At 36.1% G+C, this 17,541-nt stretch overlaps 1 protein-coding gene and 1 long non-coding RNA gene across 12 annotated transcripts in view; one reads left to right on the forward strand and one right to left on the reverse strand.

The window, feature by feature from the left end:
* The window catches only part of TOX2 (TOX high mobility group box family member 2), a 261,657-nt gene that overhangs the window by 96,441 nt on the left and 147,675 nt on the right, over positions 1–17,541 (reverse strand). For all 11 annotated transcript variants that reach the window (XM_087889233.1, XM_034414059.3, XM_034414055.3 and 8 more), the window contains one exon: positions 5,151–5,396. In XM_087889233.1, coding sequence (XP_087745359.1) covers positions 5,151–5,396 — 246 coding nt within the window. The remainder of the gene's footprint in view (positions 1–5,150; positions 5,397–17,541) is intronic.
* LOC117663691 (uncharacterized) lies at positions 816–16,550 on the forward strand. The gene is made up of 4 exons (XR_004590791.2): positions 816–900; positions 2,178–2,292; positions 3,497–3,578; positions 13,421–16,550. It is a non-coding gene; the product is annotated as an uncharacterized LOC117663691 (long non-coding RNA).

The raw sequence follows: 17,541 nt of genomic DNA on the forward strand, positions 1-17,541 counted from the left end.
TATCCCCTGCAGCTTCATGTGGATTTGGAAAAGCAGAGAGGTGGGGTAAAGTCCTGAAGCACCCCATAAGGCAGGCTGAACTGTTCTCCTCCCACTAATACCAATTGAGAACCGCCTCAGAGAAGAAATATCTCAGAATAATGCCCCCCACTTCCCAACCTCAGTCAAACCAGAATGATATCATAGTGGATGGGAATGAAGGCCAGCAAGAGATCAAGGACAGTCAGAATGGATGCACCATCCTCATTCTGAACTCACTACAAATCATCAACCGAAGCTGACTCCATATTATATCCTAGTCTGAATCCTGTCTGGGATGATTATCCATTTTCACCAGAGTCTTCTGAGGCTGGAGTCTGACCACCTTCTCCAAACTTCCTTAAAAAGGGAAAGTTGGAGACTGGATGAAAATGTTCAGATTAGCTGGTTCCCTGAGGAAGGAACTCTTTCAGAGTTGGCAGAACCACATACACCCCTCTTTCAAAGATATATTTATCAATGCATGGAGCCACCCATATGCTCCCTCCTTGCAGGGATCTAATACACAAGTGGCCATATCTACAGCCTAGGGATCCTGTCTACTTCATTGAATGCTCAAATTCTTCCCAGATAACATCAAAAGCCTAGAGGAGATTGGCTCTGACTTGGCTTCCTATGAATTAAAACCACCAAGCCGATTCCTAGAGAAGATTGGCTTCTGCTTGGCTTCCTGTGGGTTAAAACCACCAAGCTGATTCCTAGAGGAGATAGGCTTCAGCTTGGCTTCCTGTCACAGGAAGCCAAGCTGAAGCCAATTTCCTCTAGGAATCTAGGCCGTTTTAACCCACAGGAAGCCAATCCAAAACTTTTCGTTTTAGGATTGACAAGAACTGCACCTTCTTTGCAGAGTCATGAGAAAGTGTAGGATAGTTCTTCTTTTCCTTTCTTTCACTGTAAAGCCTGTTCTAGTTTATGGCTGCAATCAGGACCACAGTGAAAAGGAGTATTTTAGGATGCTGCATTTGAGTGACTGTCTTTAGTATTTCATTTTCTTTTTCATCCTCATAAAGGGCCAGGCTGGGTATGCCTCATAAATAATGGGACAGTGGGACAAAGGAAATAGTGAAGATCAGCTGGTGTGATGCAATGCAGAGCAGCAAGGGCAATGGAGCTGGGGCGTCTGAATTGGGGCTTCCCATGTATTTGGCTGTTCATGAAGGGTGATTCCTTTGCACTGTAGTACATCATTGGAGCCTCCTGGGCTTTTGGAACTTCTCAGAAGACAGCTGCTACTCTGTGGAAGCTTCTTAGGCATTTGGACCTTTGTGTATGTGGGAAAGTGTGCATCCTATGCTTTGCCTCTCAGGGCTCCTGCCCAACTGAGGCATCCTCATGTTTCTTATTTGGAACCCCCTCTGCTTAACAAATCACATGATTGCTTAATGACTGCAAGAATAATTGCCAGGATTGCAATCGTTGAATAAAGTTATCATGTGATGTATTGCTTAGTGACTGCTTTGCTCAATGACCAATATTCTAGTTCCAATTGTGATCATTAAGCAAGAACTACTTGTATAACTTATTGCACTCATAAATACGTAGGTATGCAAACATTAACAGGTCTTGTGTACATTTTGTATAGTGTACATTTATAGGTGGAAGTTAAGACGCTGTCTTTGGATGTCATCATGCTTAAGAAATACATATTGAGCATTGAAACATTTTTGTCACAATATCACAGACAAACTGTGATAATAGAATAGCGCAAATGTATTGTAATATTATATAATGAGGTACAGCTGTTCTTGAAAAGTGCCTGAAAACTGCAGTTGATGCAAAACGTAGCAGCCAGACTGTTGTGCTATTATAAAAAATGGGGGTGAGAAAGAAACTCAAAACAGGTCTGCCTTGACTGTGGTAGGCATAATTTGAAGAAGAGAAGGACTTCACAGTCATCTAAGATTTTGTTGTAACACCGTAACCTTTAGAGTACATTCCAAGACGTTTAGTTACTCCTGTTTCCTTGCCTTGCCTACTTTGAAAGGCTGACAGTTCATGGTGCAGGGTTCAGGTTATTTAAAGATATGTCAATTTACCAATTGTGTATCATACAACTGTGTTAGGTGCTGGTATTAATCTTTAAAATCCTAAATGGTTTAGAGTCTGGTTCTCCATCTCTCCCATTATAAACTTGATAGGTTGTTTAGATCAGTGACAATGATCCTTTTGAATACGTTTCCACTACCAGAAGCTCTAGTATTGGTATGGAGGAATGAGTCTTCTCCCAAATAGCTCCAGACCATGTGGAAAAAGGTATTTGGCACTCTCCCTGTATTTAAAAAGATGCTAAATGTTTCAACAACCTTTTAATTATTATTTTAATAACTGAGTTTGATTTTTATTTCAATTGTGTTAATTGTGTAGTAATCTTTGTTGTGGTGGTGGTTTGATACTTTATTTTTAATTGTTGTAAGCTGTGTCTTAGATAAAACAAATAGAAAGAGCATATAAATAAATAAAATACACATTGTGTTAATGCCACTTGGAAAATTTCTACGTACATTACTGGGAGATGTGTTGCCCAGCCTACAAATGGTGCAAATACTGGGAACGAATGGCTGATTTACTGTGACATGACATTTAATCAGGGATGGAAATGTTAATGGTTTGGAAAAAGATATTTGACAGAAAGAGAGAAAAATTATTTTGGCCTTAAAATAGAAAGACAATTTTCTTCCTTAACACCCTCTTTGCAGTTGAAAACCTTAGGGATATGTCAACACTCCAGATGCACCATTTAAAATAAAACATTCTTCACTGACAATCAGCTGGGAAACTTGAACTTCCCCAGATTTCTTTTCGATTTTCATTTTCATTACAAGGGGGAAACAAATCTTAATATCCCTATTCTATGCTTATAGCACACTAAGCCCTCTTCTTATCTTCTTACAGCTCAGTCCTGATTTATTGTCATGATACTGCATTTATAAAACAGACCCATAAACTACAGAACATTTCCCAAGGACTATTCCAAAATAAATTATTTCATATGTAAGATGCTTAATAAATCCCTTTCTCCTCATTTCTTTGGATATTTTAGAAACTGATTTATATGTGCAATATCTTTTCTCAAAAATGAGACAATCAATGCAGAATAAAATTATCATGTTATGAAAATAGGGGTCAGGCATTGGGTCTGTGCTTTAAATTAAACTGAGAGGGAAATATCTTTCATATGAAATTGACTCTTTTGTCTCAGAAATGAATGGTTTAATCAACTCGGCTGAAGAGGACCATAAAGTAATGTTTGATTTCACACAAAGGTATCTGTTGAGTGGGAGATGGCCATGACAGAGTAAGTATTAGTGGAATCCCTTCAATTAGACACAAAGAAATTGAATATCTGAAAATGTAGGGGACTTTAGTAAAGGGGTAGGACGAATTTCTCACGGTTTAAACTCTATTATTTATTGCTAATATTTACAAGCAATTTCTCTCTTTCTATTTCTTTTTCCAGAACATCCTGAACACTACCCTTCTTCAAAAAATGTTATTAATAAATGAAGCATTTTTCCAAGATATGATCTATAAAGATATATGTATGTATCCATGTATCTATGTATATTTGTATATTTATAATTTGGTTGCTACAAATTTGGTGAACTCCTACCATCTATTCTTAAATGTAGGTTAGACTAAGAGATAAGATCTCCGAATACCAGCCAGAGAAGTCAAAGTTTCCCATACCATATTAGCATATGGTCAGCATATGCTAATAGGGGAAACTTTTATTTCATTTGATAGATTAGAATTATTTCATGCAGGGCTATTTTGCTATTCTATTTCTACTCATTTCTACACTATTATTTTATTATAATTAATTATTAGTCACAAAATATTAGGGAAGTGGAATTTAAATGTTTTAAATAAAAAAATATGAATCTAAGTTAGCTAGATTCTCTGAAGCCATAATCATTAAGTTTTTTCATACACTAAACCTGTAATTTCCATATTGCTTATTAAAACACAACTAAAGTTGATATAACATGTATTTTTTTCTTATCTTAGCTCTGGACAAGCTCTTTAAAAAATTCTGTTCCAGACCCATCTTTTTCTTAAATTTAACAAATTATTCCTATGCTGCTACTTTATGCAAAAGAGTAACATCTAATCCAAAGGTTGCATGTTACAGTAATTCAAACTTTTTATTTTAGACTATTTTGAATATACAATAGGACTTGAGCTTGCTTTTTTAGTATTTCAATCATTGCCAATTTATCCTAATTTTATTTTGCCAGCCGAAAAAACTTGATAGACGTGACTGGGGATGAAAAATGCACAGTTCCGATCCATTCTAAAGGCCTGTGTTGTTTCTGTTTTGTCAGTGTTCTTTTTATTATTTCTAGGCTATTCTGCTGAGGTACTTCATTCTCAGACAACAGTCTTATAATACCTTGTAAGAAAAGAATAAGAAATAAGAAAAAATATCTAAACTGAAATTATTTGTATAGTATTTTCCAAATATCAAATTAATTGTCCATTGTTCAGCATATCACTTAAGCTACTGAGAAAATTCACTTTCTTGATCATAAAGTAACTAAGATTAATGTGATGGTATAAATATATATATACTAACCAGTGTAGTACATTGGTTAGGATGCTGGACTAGGAACAAAGATATGACAGTTCTAGTTTAGACATGGAAACTGGCTGAGTGATTTTGGACTAGTTATTCCTTTTCAGCACTAGACTGAGAAGTGAAAAAAAAATCTACCAACTAGCACTGAACTAACATGGTAGAATTTAGTCCATAATTAAATTCATAGAAGGCTTTATTTGTATGCGTGTTGTTATTATGTTAGCAAAACAATATACAAGATCACAGATTAACAAAAAATATCTGGGTTAGCAAAATGGAAATATTCAGTTACTTAATGGTGATTCTTAAAATAAGCCATGGGCTCTGCACAGAATTAAGAATCTTCATTTATCATAGTCAAGAACATCTTGAATTTTAAAAACTATCAAATCCAAACAGATTTTTATCTCAGGAATAAGTAGAAATTGATGTCCCCTCTTCTAAATTGTATTCCATTATATCTGGAATAATCATATAGAAAGGTAGAGTTATACAAAATGAAGTACAATAATAGAAAAAAAATATTACTCACGGTAGGTAGCTGACTAGACAGGAGATGCCCATCTTGGCTCAACATATTAGATACCATGATAGCAGGCAGATCCATATTCTGGTAGGAATATGCTGGTATCAGGCTATTTGGGGGGAGACTGTGGCACAGTGAATGATATCCAGTTTCATGATCCACCAAGTGAAGGAGGGATGGATCAGGGAGATTAGGAGGAGTAATAGGAGGGATTTCATAATCTTCATTATTTTCATTCTGACCATTGTATGTCTAAAATAAAAACATAACAAAAGATAGTTTGACAACTTCTCATATTTTTTTTAAAAAAACCCATACTTGTTTCTCCAAAAGCTATTTAGTACAGGTAATCCTTGTTTTAGGACCACAATTGAACTCAACATTTCTATTGCTAAGCTAAGTGAGACAGTTTTAAGTGAGTTTTGTCCCATTTTATGACCTTTCTTGCCACAGTTTTCAAGTGAATCACTGCACTTGTTAAGTTAGTTTCATGGTGATTAAATGAATTTGACTTTTTCATTGACTTTGCTTGTCAGAAGGTTGCAGAAGGTGATCACATGACACTGCAACGGTCATAAGTACATGCTAGTTGCTAAGAGTCCAAATCTTGTTCACATCACTGTGGAGATGTTGCAAGGTCATAAGTGTGAAAAATGGTCATAAATTAGTTTTCAGTGCTGTTGTAACTTTGAACGTTCACTAAATGAATATTTGTATGTCATGGACTAGCTGTAGTGGACAAAATTTATATACATTTTTTCCATTCAATACTGTTTTGAATAATGTGGAATCTCAGTTCCTTCAATGCAATGACTGTTTAAATTTGAGATATATTTATAATAATATAAAGGGCTATATTATCTGAGTGAGTAAAATGGGCTGTTGACTGTTACTCATTTTTAATTAAATATTAATATATACAATAACTTATGTATTGTAACTATTTAATACAATAACTTATTTACTAAATAATACCATAATTTAAGCAATCATGCGCATCATTATGAGAAGTGACAACTGATGGAGAACGTATGACTTTAAATAATAGTATATTTTAAGACTCCTTGTTCTTTGATTCTGCCACATACAGTAAGCTACTGAGGTCTGGAAAAGTTTGAGCAAGAATTCTGAATACTGTGATAACCAATGAGTTGTGTCATTTTTTAGTTGCTCAGAGAATGACCTAAATTTGGCAGTTCTTGATGCTCTGAATCAGCAGAATACTTTTGAGCTGAAGAAAGATTTAATTCTGAGATATTTAATTTAAGTTGCATTGGGCTTTTATAACCCAAACTAGCTTCTTTTGGTCTTTTAGATGAATACCTCCTTATTATAAGGCCAGATATGTACATAAAGATTAAAAGATATGGTGGATAAGAACATGTAAAATGACAAAACCTGGATCCACTAGGTATATAAAGGGAGAGAAGATCATTAGAGCAACCTGCAGAGAGAGGAATTACATCAGATTTGCTTCAGAAAATGTCGCAGCAACTGTCCAATAACCTAGCTGAATCATTTGGACAGCTTTTGAAAAAAAGAGATTGGATGGAAGACATGTAGGGATGAAAGAGGAGATGAAAGAAGTTATGGGTGGAAGATGGAAAGCTCAGTAGAATAGGTGTCTGGGGATATAAAACAAATTAATGACAACATGGAAACATTGGAGAGTAAGGCATAAGTTATAGAGTGAGAGTTAGAAAGAGAACTAGATGATCTGGGTGTATTTGAATTGAGAGAAAAGAAATTTTGAATGAAATTAAGATGAATCACACAGGATTCTACTGAAGATATTAGAGAATAATTACTAAAGCTGTGGTAATTTTTTTAAAATTGGGATTGGAAGAAACAGAAATCAATAAAGTATACAAAATAAATATAAGGTTTGCAAGACTAAGAAATATTCCAAAGTTTTGGTGCAATTTTTCAGGAAGAAGACAAGGGATCAAGTTTTGAAGTAGCTTTTTAATAGAAGACTGAAGATTAATAATAGATTAATAATACTGGTTGTTTTGTTTGTAATTATTTAATTATATTTTTTCATAAGAGAAAAGTTTTTTTTCTTTGATGAGAGACTAAAGCAGAAAAAGATTCCATTTCTATGGGACAAATTGGAAGGTATAATTTTTACTTTTAAGCAGCAGAGGTTTCAATTGAATTCAATCCAAAAGGGAAGAGAATTTCTAGAAAAGCAATACCTAATTGCGGTATCAGAAGAGATTACACAAAAACTCTAACAGGTGCAACAGGAAACTGAAAAGGATGATACTGAACTAGGCGCTGTAGATAATGATTTTTTGAAACTTTTTGGTTTGATTATGGCTTACAAATGCTTAACTTGAAATATAAATGGAGCAAATGCTCCTCAAAAAGGAAGAAATCATTATTTGAAAAAAATTAAGATCTAATTTGCTCACAAAGGACACATTAGAAAAAAAAAGACATAAGATATTGATTTATAAAAATTTGGGTGAATAATTCATTTCAACAGGAAGAAAAAAAAAGAAACAGAGTTGTTTTGAATATAAATCGGGGTGAAAAGCTACCAGTTCGTGCTGGTTCAGGTGAACCAGTAGTGATAAAAACTACCAGTTCAGGTGAACCGGTAGTAAAAAAAAAAAAGCTACTTGTTTGGGCAAACAAGTAAAAAGCTACCGGTTCAGGTGAACCATTAGTTCCAAAAACCTACCGGGAACTGGTATTTCCAACGATCAGCTGTGCCGTGAGGTTTAAACCCCGCGGCACAGTTGATTCCCCCCCCCGCTGTTCTACTTACCTTCCCAAGCCTCCTTTTGGCGCGTACAGCTGTGCCGCGGGGTTTAGCTTTGCTAGAAAGCAGGAAATCCTGCTTTCTAGCAAAGTTAAATTGCGTGGCACAGCTGATCTCCCCCCACACTGTTCTACTTACCTTCCCAAGCCTCCTTTTGGCGTGTACTGTGCATGCGCTCACGGCGCACATGTGGTGCGCACTGTGGATGTGCACGCAGTGCACATTTGGCACCCAGCGCGCATGCACGGCCAGAAAAACTGGTAGCAAACCAGTTTGGACTTCACCACTGATATAAATCCCCAACTACAACCAGAACTTGTATTGATTGAGGAGCATGGTGGATGTTGGGCTGGAATTTACTTTGAATGGGATTAAGACTTTGATGCTGCGAAATTATGCCTTAAATGCAAACATGATTTGGATTTTAAAGAACTTGGCTATTAAGGCTTCTGAAGTAGAGCTATTACCAAAGACATTAATCAATGATAATACTGTCAGTTTGGTTTATAAAAGAACATTTAGTTCTTTTTGATGGAGACTAAATTAAAAATTGCTACAGAAAGACGCAATGGTGGAAAATTGGAAATTGAAATTTAAACATTTTTTTGAAAATAATTTAGGTATACTGACTTAAAATGGTTTGGAATGAAGGTAAAGTTTTTATTAGAGGTTATTTTGTACAACATATGAGTGAACTATAAAAGAAGAGTCAAGAAAAAACACAAGCTATTTTGAATGAGAGAAAAAACATTTCCAAAGAAGACAAGTATGTCTTAACAAATTAAACTTTTTCAAAAACACCATGTTAAGAGTAAAATAAAAATAAAAATGAATTATGTAAAGTGAAAATTTTGAATTTGCAAATAAACCAGAGAAATACCTAGCATATAATTTACCAAAAATTGATATTGAAATTACAAGAGGGAGATACTGTATTAATGGACAATACAGTAAAAGAAAATCTGGTTCATCATGATGAAGTCAATGTGGAAACGGCTGGATCAATGCATCAGTTTTTGACTCTGTAGTAGTACTGCAGCTCTATGTAAAGTCAGTATTTTTCAACCTGAAACTTGCTGGCTCTGTTCTCAAAACAATCAGTCATTTCATTTTGAAAAAAAAAAAATTGAAGAAATGTGGATGTAGCCTATGAATTTGCTTTTTCAAATGCAATCTCAAAGCAGATTAAATTTAATCAGTTTGCCTTAAAATCTCAAATTGAATCAAGCCCATTTCTCACAGTCCTGGTACTTAATATCTTTGATTTAAGATAGTTGGGAGTTAATTTCCTTAATCCACTAGAATGAGTAAAACTACATGGAATCTGTCTGATAGATACATGCATTTAGTTTTTAACTGGTATCTACAAATCTATAAGATAATAATCAGCTCTTGAAAACTATTAAGTGAAAATAGTGAAATGATTTTGGGTTTTGCTATCATTTCCTTGTTGTGATCCTATTCTTGCAATCATAATTATATGGCACTAGCAAATATACAATAGGGAGAAGCATAGATCATTGGGCACTACTATCACCAAAAATAAAACTGATGTAACAATATTAGTGGTGATGATCACTAGGATTAGTGCTAATCTATAATCACAGAGGGGGGGGGATAGAACAAATTTAGGCACAAAATCAGGCAACCTGGACAAATACATCAGTGTCCTAACAGGATAGAAGAAGTGACTGATAAACATCACATTCTCTACCAAGGTAGTTCTTTAAAATGGGATAAATGAAAGTCTTTCAATATTCTCTGTAAAGAGAATAAACAAAGGAATATGTAGTTTATGAATTCTACAGAAAGATTTTCATATTGGCATATACACTGCGGAAGAGGGGTGCATTTTAATATCCCAATAGGATTGTGGGGAGTAATGTATCTCCTCTGGCCAAGGTGAATGCCAAAAACAGTTGAGAATTATAATAGAAGTGAACTAGGATGATGACACTTGCCAATCTGAGAACAATTCTGAAACTATGGGGCTGAATATTAGGTCTGGAGTAGTTTGTAAATCAATATCCCAGATAAGTTCTTTATGGCATTTTCAAACCCTAATAAACAGAACCTCTCCAAAAAAGACTAGAGTCTGCGGTTAGCTTTTATTAGCCAGGTTGAATTAAAATAGTGTCTGAAAATCACTGGAGCCAGAGGAAAAACAGCAATTTTAACTGGGAATTAATGAGGAAGTACCAGGCATTGGCACCCATGGAAACTAAACCTGTCTCTAAGTGTAAGGCAGCATTCTTGATGCACCTTGGATAGCTTCCAGGGTTTAAAAGTGCAAAACTCAACACCATGAAGAAGCTTAGAAATAACCTTAGGAAGGAAGACCTTGCGAGCTGTAGGAATAAAATGTGCCCCTTTGAATGGAATCTGTAGATGGTTGAAGAACTATGCTGGCCCTGATAAATGTGAAGTCCCAGATAAGGAGGACTGGAACTGTACCCCAAGATGTTTATAAGAATTCATTTGATCTATTGGGGTCCCATTAATTAGCTATTTATCCATCTTATAAACACATAGTGCAATAAAATAAAATAAAACTGGAGTCTTTTGATTTGCTACAAATTGCTGTTTAGGCAAAAGAAAGTCAATGATCTCAATGCCAGTCTCATTCCTATTGGTAAAGACAGACAAAATTGCTATGTTGTCTGCATATAGCAAAGTTTAGAACTGCATAATCTACAGCCATGGAGAGTGACAATCAGAAGACCTCAGAACTTGAATTTTTGAATTAATATACATATTGAAAAATAAGAGTACTAGAATGTACTCTTGCCTTACCTCTATCTGGATGGAAACAACTCCAGAAAAATAACATCCAGGAAACATACATATTAAATGAGGTGTTGGAATAATTAAATGAGGTGTTGGGGCTACCCTTGAGGTGCACCCGGAGGCTCCAACTGGTCCAGAATGCGCCCGCGCAGGTGATTATGGGAGCGATATGGCGCTCACATGTAACACCTCTCCTACGCGAACTGCACTGGCTCCCGGTGGTCTTCTGAGTGCGCTTCAAGGTGTTGGTTCTTACCTTTAAAGTGCTCCATGGCTTAAGACCTGGGTACCTACGAGACCACCTTCTGCAAACAATAACCTCCCACCAACCAGTACGCTCCCACAGAGTGGGCCTCCTCAGAGAACCGTCAGTAAAGCAATGTCGGCTGGTGGTTCCCAGGAGGAGAGCCTTCTCTGTGGGCAGTGCTGTGGAGTCGGAGTCGGAGTTGAGGAGTCGGAGTCGGAGGAAATTTTGGGTACCTGGAGTCGGAGTCGGAAGTACAAAAAACTGAGGAGTCGGAGTCGGAACATTTATCTCCCGACTCCATAGCCCTGACAGTGCTGTGGAGTCGGAGTCGGAGAGTCGGAGGAAATTTTGGGTACCTGGAGTCGGAGTCGGAGTCGGAAGTACAAAAAACTGAGGAGTCGGAGTCGGAACATTTATCTCCCGACTCCACAGCCCTGTCTGTGGGGGCATCTGCCCTATGGAACAGGATACCCCCAGGGATACGAATGATCCCAGATCTCCGTACTTTCCGTCGTGCCCTGAAGACCTTTCTATTTCACCAAGCCGGACTGGCATAAATTTTTCAGATTATCTAAATTCTACGCTGAAGATCTTAATTGATGAGCCAAATTGGTTTAATTATTTTAAATTATTTTTATTTCACATTATATATATATCTTATTCTGACAATAAATAAATAAATAAATAAATAAATAAATAAATAAATAAATAAATAAATAAATAAATAAATAAATAAATAAATAAATAAATAGTCTAGGTAAGAAGGAACAATATTTTATCCACTGAGGATCCTATTACCGTATTTTCCGGCGTATAAGATGACTTTTTAACACATGAAAATCTTCTCAAAAGTCAGGGGTTGTCTTATACGCCGGATGTCATTCTCCTGTAACCAGGCAGACCAGCCCGAAAGGCTCTGACGAGCCTTAAATGGCTCTGGCGATCCAAGCTCTGACGATCTGCTAATCAGGCAACTCAGCTGGGATCGCCAGAGCCATGGAGAAGGAAAAAAGTTTTCCCCCTCCAGCTTGCTTACCTTAGCTGCTAGTCGCAACGCTTGCCTTGTTTCGCTTGCCTGAATCCATTCCATCAGCAAGCAACTTCCTGCCTGCAATTAAGCAGGCAGGAAGTTGTGGACTTCAACTCCCAGAATTCCTCAGCCAGAAAAACAAAGCTGGCTGAGGAATTCTGGGAGTTGAAGTCTACAGGTCTTAAAGTTGCCAAGGTTGGAGACCCCTGTTCTATTGGGTAAGTTTTTTTCCCCTTTGGGAGCTTTAAAAAAATAGTTAATTGGGATTTTTTTTAGTTGTTCTTTTTTAGACCTAGCCATTTAAAGTTTAGGAAGTTTTAAATTTAGCTTTCATATAAAAATAAAAATAAAATAAAATAATATTTGTGCAGCTTTCTGAGATTTAGTATGTTTTTGTAGTGTTTCACTCTAACTACACAAACACACAAAATCTCACAAAGGTGTATGTGGAATTTTGTGTGTGTAAAGTGTGAAAGTTGGGTTTTTGGGCTTTTTGTGGCTGTGTGAGGTTCCTGCTTGTTACAGGGGCCATTTTGGGTCTAGCACAGCTGCTTTTACATTGTGGGTCAGCCAGTTGATGTTTTTTAATTTTTATTTGGTGTGCGTTGGAAGAGGGGTAGTCTTATATGGTGAGTATAGCCCAAACCCTATATTTTAACAGGAAAATTCGGGGGTCATCTTATATGCACAGTCCTCTTATACGCCGGAAAATATGGTAGTTTTTCCCTTATTCAGTTCCTTGGAATCAAATCAAAAGATGATTTGAAATCCACAAAAGTTGCAAAAAGGAATCCTTTGGGCTATGTATTTTTCAGTTAAATTGTGTAGTCTAAATCCCATCTGCTCCTTAGAAAGACATTTTCTCTTTAGACCTGATCCAATAATTTTAAATAAAGGTATTTTCTAAATTGCTTAAGTATGAGACAAGCTACTAAGTTTGTAATTTAAATTACAAATTTAATTTGTAATTTAAGTCCATTAAGTCCATTTCCTTTATCCTTATAGACTATGGCCCCATTAAGACAGAAAATATGCTGAGCTGGTAATATAAGTAAATAGGGCTGCCAGCACTGGGCCACCAATCTTTATTTTCCTCTAGTAATCTGGAGGGAATGAAAGCACCTCTAGGAGCTTTTCCGGGTTCTAAGTGCTACCTTTATAGACTGGCTGGAAATCATTCTTGGTTCAAAATGCTTATTGACTGAAGTTTGCTGCTGCAATATATGTATATTATTCCATCCCTAGTCAACCCATCTGAAGATTTACCTAAGTAAAGCTACTAGTGGTGCCCCAGTTTCATGAAGGGGTTAAGACCAGGAAGCACCATTTCTTCAACTCAACTCACTTGAATCTAGATTGCCCCTCCTGATAATGTTATGAGTTTTTGTACTGTGGGTTTTTATTTGTTAATATTTATTGTACTTTATGTTTTGTTTTATTAGAGAACTGAGAATACTATGGATAGCTAAGAAAACAAACAGATCAACACAGAGTTTTCACTTGAGGCACAAATGACCAGGCCCAATTTTTCATATTTTGGACTCATTAGCTAGATTAGGCTCTAGCTCTTTGGAAAAAGTCTACAATGCAGAGAAAGGTGGAAGGAAACAGAAGAAGAGGATAACCAGCAGCAAGCTGGATAGAAAAAAAGAGAGCACTAAGAATGTATATGTCTATACATCTGTGTTTCTCCAATGTTTTCTTCAGCTTCTAGCATGCTACTAATGTGTGAATACACTCATATTATTAAAAAAAAAATGTTTTTCATTGTCTTATATAGAGCATGGAATATGGATGAGGAAAATGCAAGTTAGAGAACAAGAAGTAAATAACTGAATAGGAGAGAAAGAATTTTTATTTTATTTTTGAAAAGTAGTGATATTCCAAAATATTATTTTGTTAAAGATAATTGCCATTAATTTGGCTTCCACCACAATTTTCACAATTCAATCAAGTGCCACATGAATATAATGCTGTCTAAAACTACGTACACAAAATATTTAATATTTAAGATATCAATTCAAATAAACAAAATACACCTAGGAGATATAGTCATAAATACAGAGGGCAATGTATTTTTACTTAAAATGCAGAATTTCAGCAACTGGCAAATTTCAAGCCAGATTAAGCTTTTTCAATATATAGATCTACCATGCATAAGATATGTCTGACAAAAAAACACAGTTCTGCCTGTCACTTGCAATGGGCTGCAATAAAACAAATCTGTGTTTGGCTGTTATCACTGTGCTGCACAATGCCACTAACACAGATTGAGGCAAGCAAGAGTTACCTTGGGAATCATCTCCCCTTAGCTTATATTGTGTATCCTCCCGGAGCATTTTGAGCAGCCCCCAAAGGTGATATGTAAACTGTAAAGCAGTGGTAATTCGTTCATTAAATAAATTTCCAGGTGGCACAGATTGTATGTACTTTATTAGCTGGCCGGTATGATTCAATTTCTTTGAATGTGATCAAAGTTTCTTTCATTGGCTGTAAAATTCATCACCATTAATTATATCAATCATTTCAACATGACTGTTTATTTTACCATTATATCATTTCTATCGAATTTTATTTTATAATATTTTGGTGATTTTTTTTTTAAAAAAAATCTGGTAAGATTTAACCTTCATGCTCTTCTAAATGGAATACTGGTCACTGAATGTAATAACGAATTGACTGATTGAAGTAATGGTGAACAGAGAAGCATGCTAATAACACCCAGAGAAAATCTGGTGCACAGAAAGTTTTGCATGCATGATGTCACTACTCAGATTACATATGGGTAACCACAGGATACAAGAGGCCCTCTGCCACTCTCCTGGCGACCTGCCCAGAGTGTGTGGAGCCCTAACTTTTTTCTATCATCCAACTGATCGGCCGTCTGCTAGATAGCGAAAATCATAGCTGCTGTTTTCCCACTGCTAATACTTCAGAAACAACAATTTTGGTAATGAATATTGAGGAGAGGACATTTTTCTTCTCTTCTCTCCCAGCAATTTTTTTTTAGAAGGATCATTATTTCTCTGCCAACATAGCAGAGAAACAGAAAATTTCCTCATACTGGCAAGGAGAAAGGAGTGTCTATCATCTCTTTTAAAGTTCCTGAGTGTGTTTGTAAGTGTATAGGTAGAAAGAGACAAAAATGGCTGTAGTGAATGGATTATGGGATGTATATTTGTATTGTGTAGCCTTTTCCAGCTGCTAGAACCCAAAAGGTTTCAAAACTCTCAAATAGTATCAATGTCACTTAGAGGGATATCACAAGGTTTCAGTTAACACTGATCTTTCTATATATGACTTGGAAGCATATCATATATATATTATTTTGCTTAATTAACACCAAGTCCACTTTTGCCCATATGACCCGCCACACACATTAAGTTCACTTACAAAGGCCTGACTTATAGATTTGCCTTTAAAAAGGTATAATTATCTGCAGATCCTTTTCACTGGGACTTCTAAAAGATATACACTGATTGTCTTCAGGGTTTTACTGATGTACTTCAATCTGCTTTTTACTGATACAATTAGTTGATAATTTAATGAAGTATCCTTTTTTTCTTCTAATGGTAATATATGTTTCAGCCAGCTTTAAAACAATAACAAAAAACAGTAAAATGCTGTTCCGAGTCTACCATTAGTATAAAGTCATAATAACAAACCACAGATGCAATAGTTCCACTTGAAAACCTCATTAAAAGTTCATCTGCAAAAGCCTTTCTGAAAATATTGCTTTTAATCCTCTCTACATGGCTGCATGAGCCTTTAATCTAAGCCTTTATTTTGTTCAAATCTCTTCTGTTATACCAGCTTCAAAAGCTTTTCTACATACTGCATATTACAGAATGTAAAAATCAGCAGGAATAAAGACAAACTATTAGAACCTGATTCAAGAACACAGACCTTAAAATCTTTACTATACATATTCTGCAATTCCCAATGTGGCTTTCAAGAGCAGCAATATATCACTGGCACCTACTTAGTATCTACCAGGATTCTTGGACCAGATGATTCTTTTTCCATTTGCTGCACAAAGAAACATATCAGTCTCCATATTATCATAGAAAATTTAAAAAAGGAAAGATGCAACCTAGCACTTGGTTTGGAAGCAAGCCAACATCTGCCCCCTAAAAAGGAGGGGGGAGAGGTATATTTACCACCTACTTCCATTATTTATTTATTTTTTGCAGTTGTATGGAGTTTCCCTTACTTGGATCAACTCTTGAGTACTGGACAAAATAGAAAACAATTAGATGTGAAATAAAATCAAGGTTTTGTACATGCAAAAAAAAAAACCACGAACTTTTACAAAAAAATATGAAAAGCATCTGGGAATGTAATCCAACACAGCTGGAGTTGGGAAAGACTAATGGTAGAGATTCCAGTAGTAGGAAAACCACAAGCACGAAACCACACTCATTATTATTCCCTTGAAGATGCATTAAAGGACAAGTGTCATATATGAAGGGAAGAGAGTGGATAATAACATGTTTTTCTGCCTCTCGTAATACTACAATTTAAGATTCTTCCAGGAAATTCAAGGATGGGGTGGGATTTAGAACAGATAAAAAGAAATGCTTCTTTGTACAACACTTTAACAAACTGTGTAATTTATACAATAATATGAACAGAGGTGATTGAGCACAGGCTGATTGGGTTTGAAAATGAGACTTGACAACTTAATGGGGAAATAACTTTATAAAAGTCTACCAGTGATGCTAATTCTGTATTATTTTCATAATGGATAATTTATGATTCTTAGGGCTAATACAGGTAGTCCCTGACTTATGACCACAACTGGATCCAAAAATTTTGTTGCTAAGCAAGATACCCGTGTTTCTCCAAAAATAAGACCCTGCCTTATATTTTTTTGAAGCGCTTGGCCTTATTGCCTTGCGCTCAAAAGCCCGAGTGAGCTTATTATCAGGGGATGTCTTATTTTGGGAGAAACAGAGTAGTTGTTAAGTGGGTCCTTTTAAGTATGATCATTTTTGCCATGGATGTTAAGCAAATTGCTGCAGTTGGTAAGTGAATCATTAGGTCATTAAGCAAATCCAGCTTCCCCTACTGAAGCCGGCTGGGCACGTCGCAAATGGCACTCACATGACCCTGGGAGGGGTTGTAAATTGTAAATACATGCTGGTTGCCAAGCACCCAAATTTTCATCACATGACCTTAGGGATGTTGCAATGATCGTAAGGGTGTGAACCAGTCATAGTTCATTTCTTTCAGTGCTGTTGTAACTTTGGTCGCTAAACGAATGGTTGTAGGTTGAGGACTGCCTGTAACTGAATGACAAAATGCTACTTTACTTGTGTCCTGCCTGGGAGCTTCCCAGAGAGGCTTCTGGAAAACCACTGGTCTCCGGTGCTCTTATGTACTTCCTGTGGAAGGAAGCAGAGCAAATGAACGAGACAGTCATTCAGAACAATACCATCCACATTTAAAACCTCTAGACCAAAGATGGGCAATCTGCATTCCAGAGCAACATGTGGGAATTGCAAAATTACTTCTTCTATGCCATTGTAAAGCTTTGTGACCCCTATCCTCTTTTGCATCT

This window comes from Pantherophis guttatus, chromosome 3 (genome assembly GCF_059756535.1).
Source record: "Pantherophis guttatus breed Tessera chromosome 3, ASM5975653v1, whole genome shotgun sequence".
NCBI classification, from domain to species: Eukaryota; Metazoa; Chordata; class Lepidosauria; order Squamata; family Colubridae; genus Pantherophis; species Pantherophis guttatus.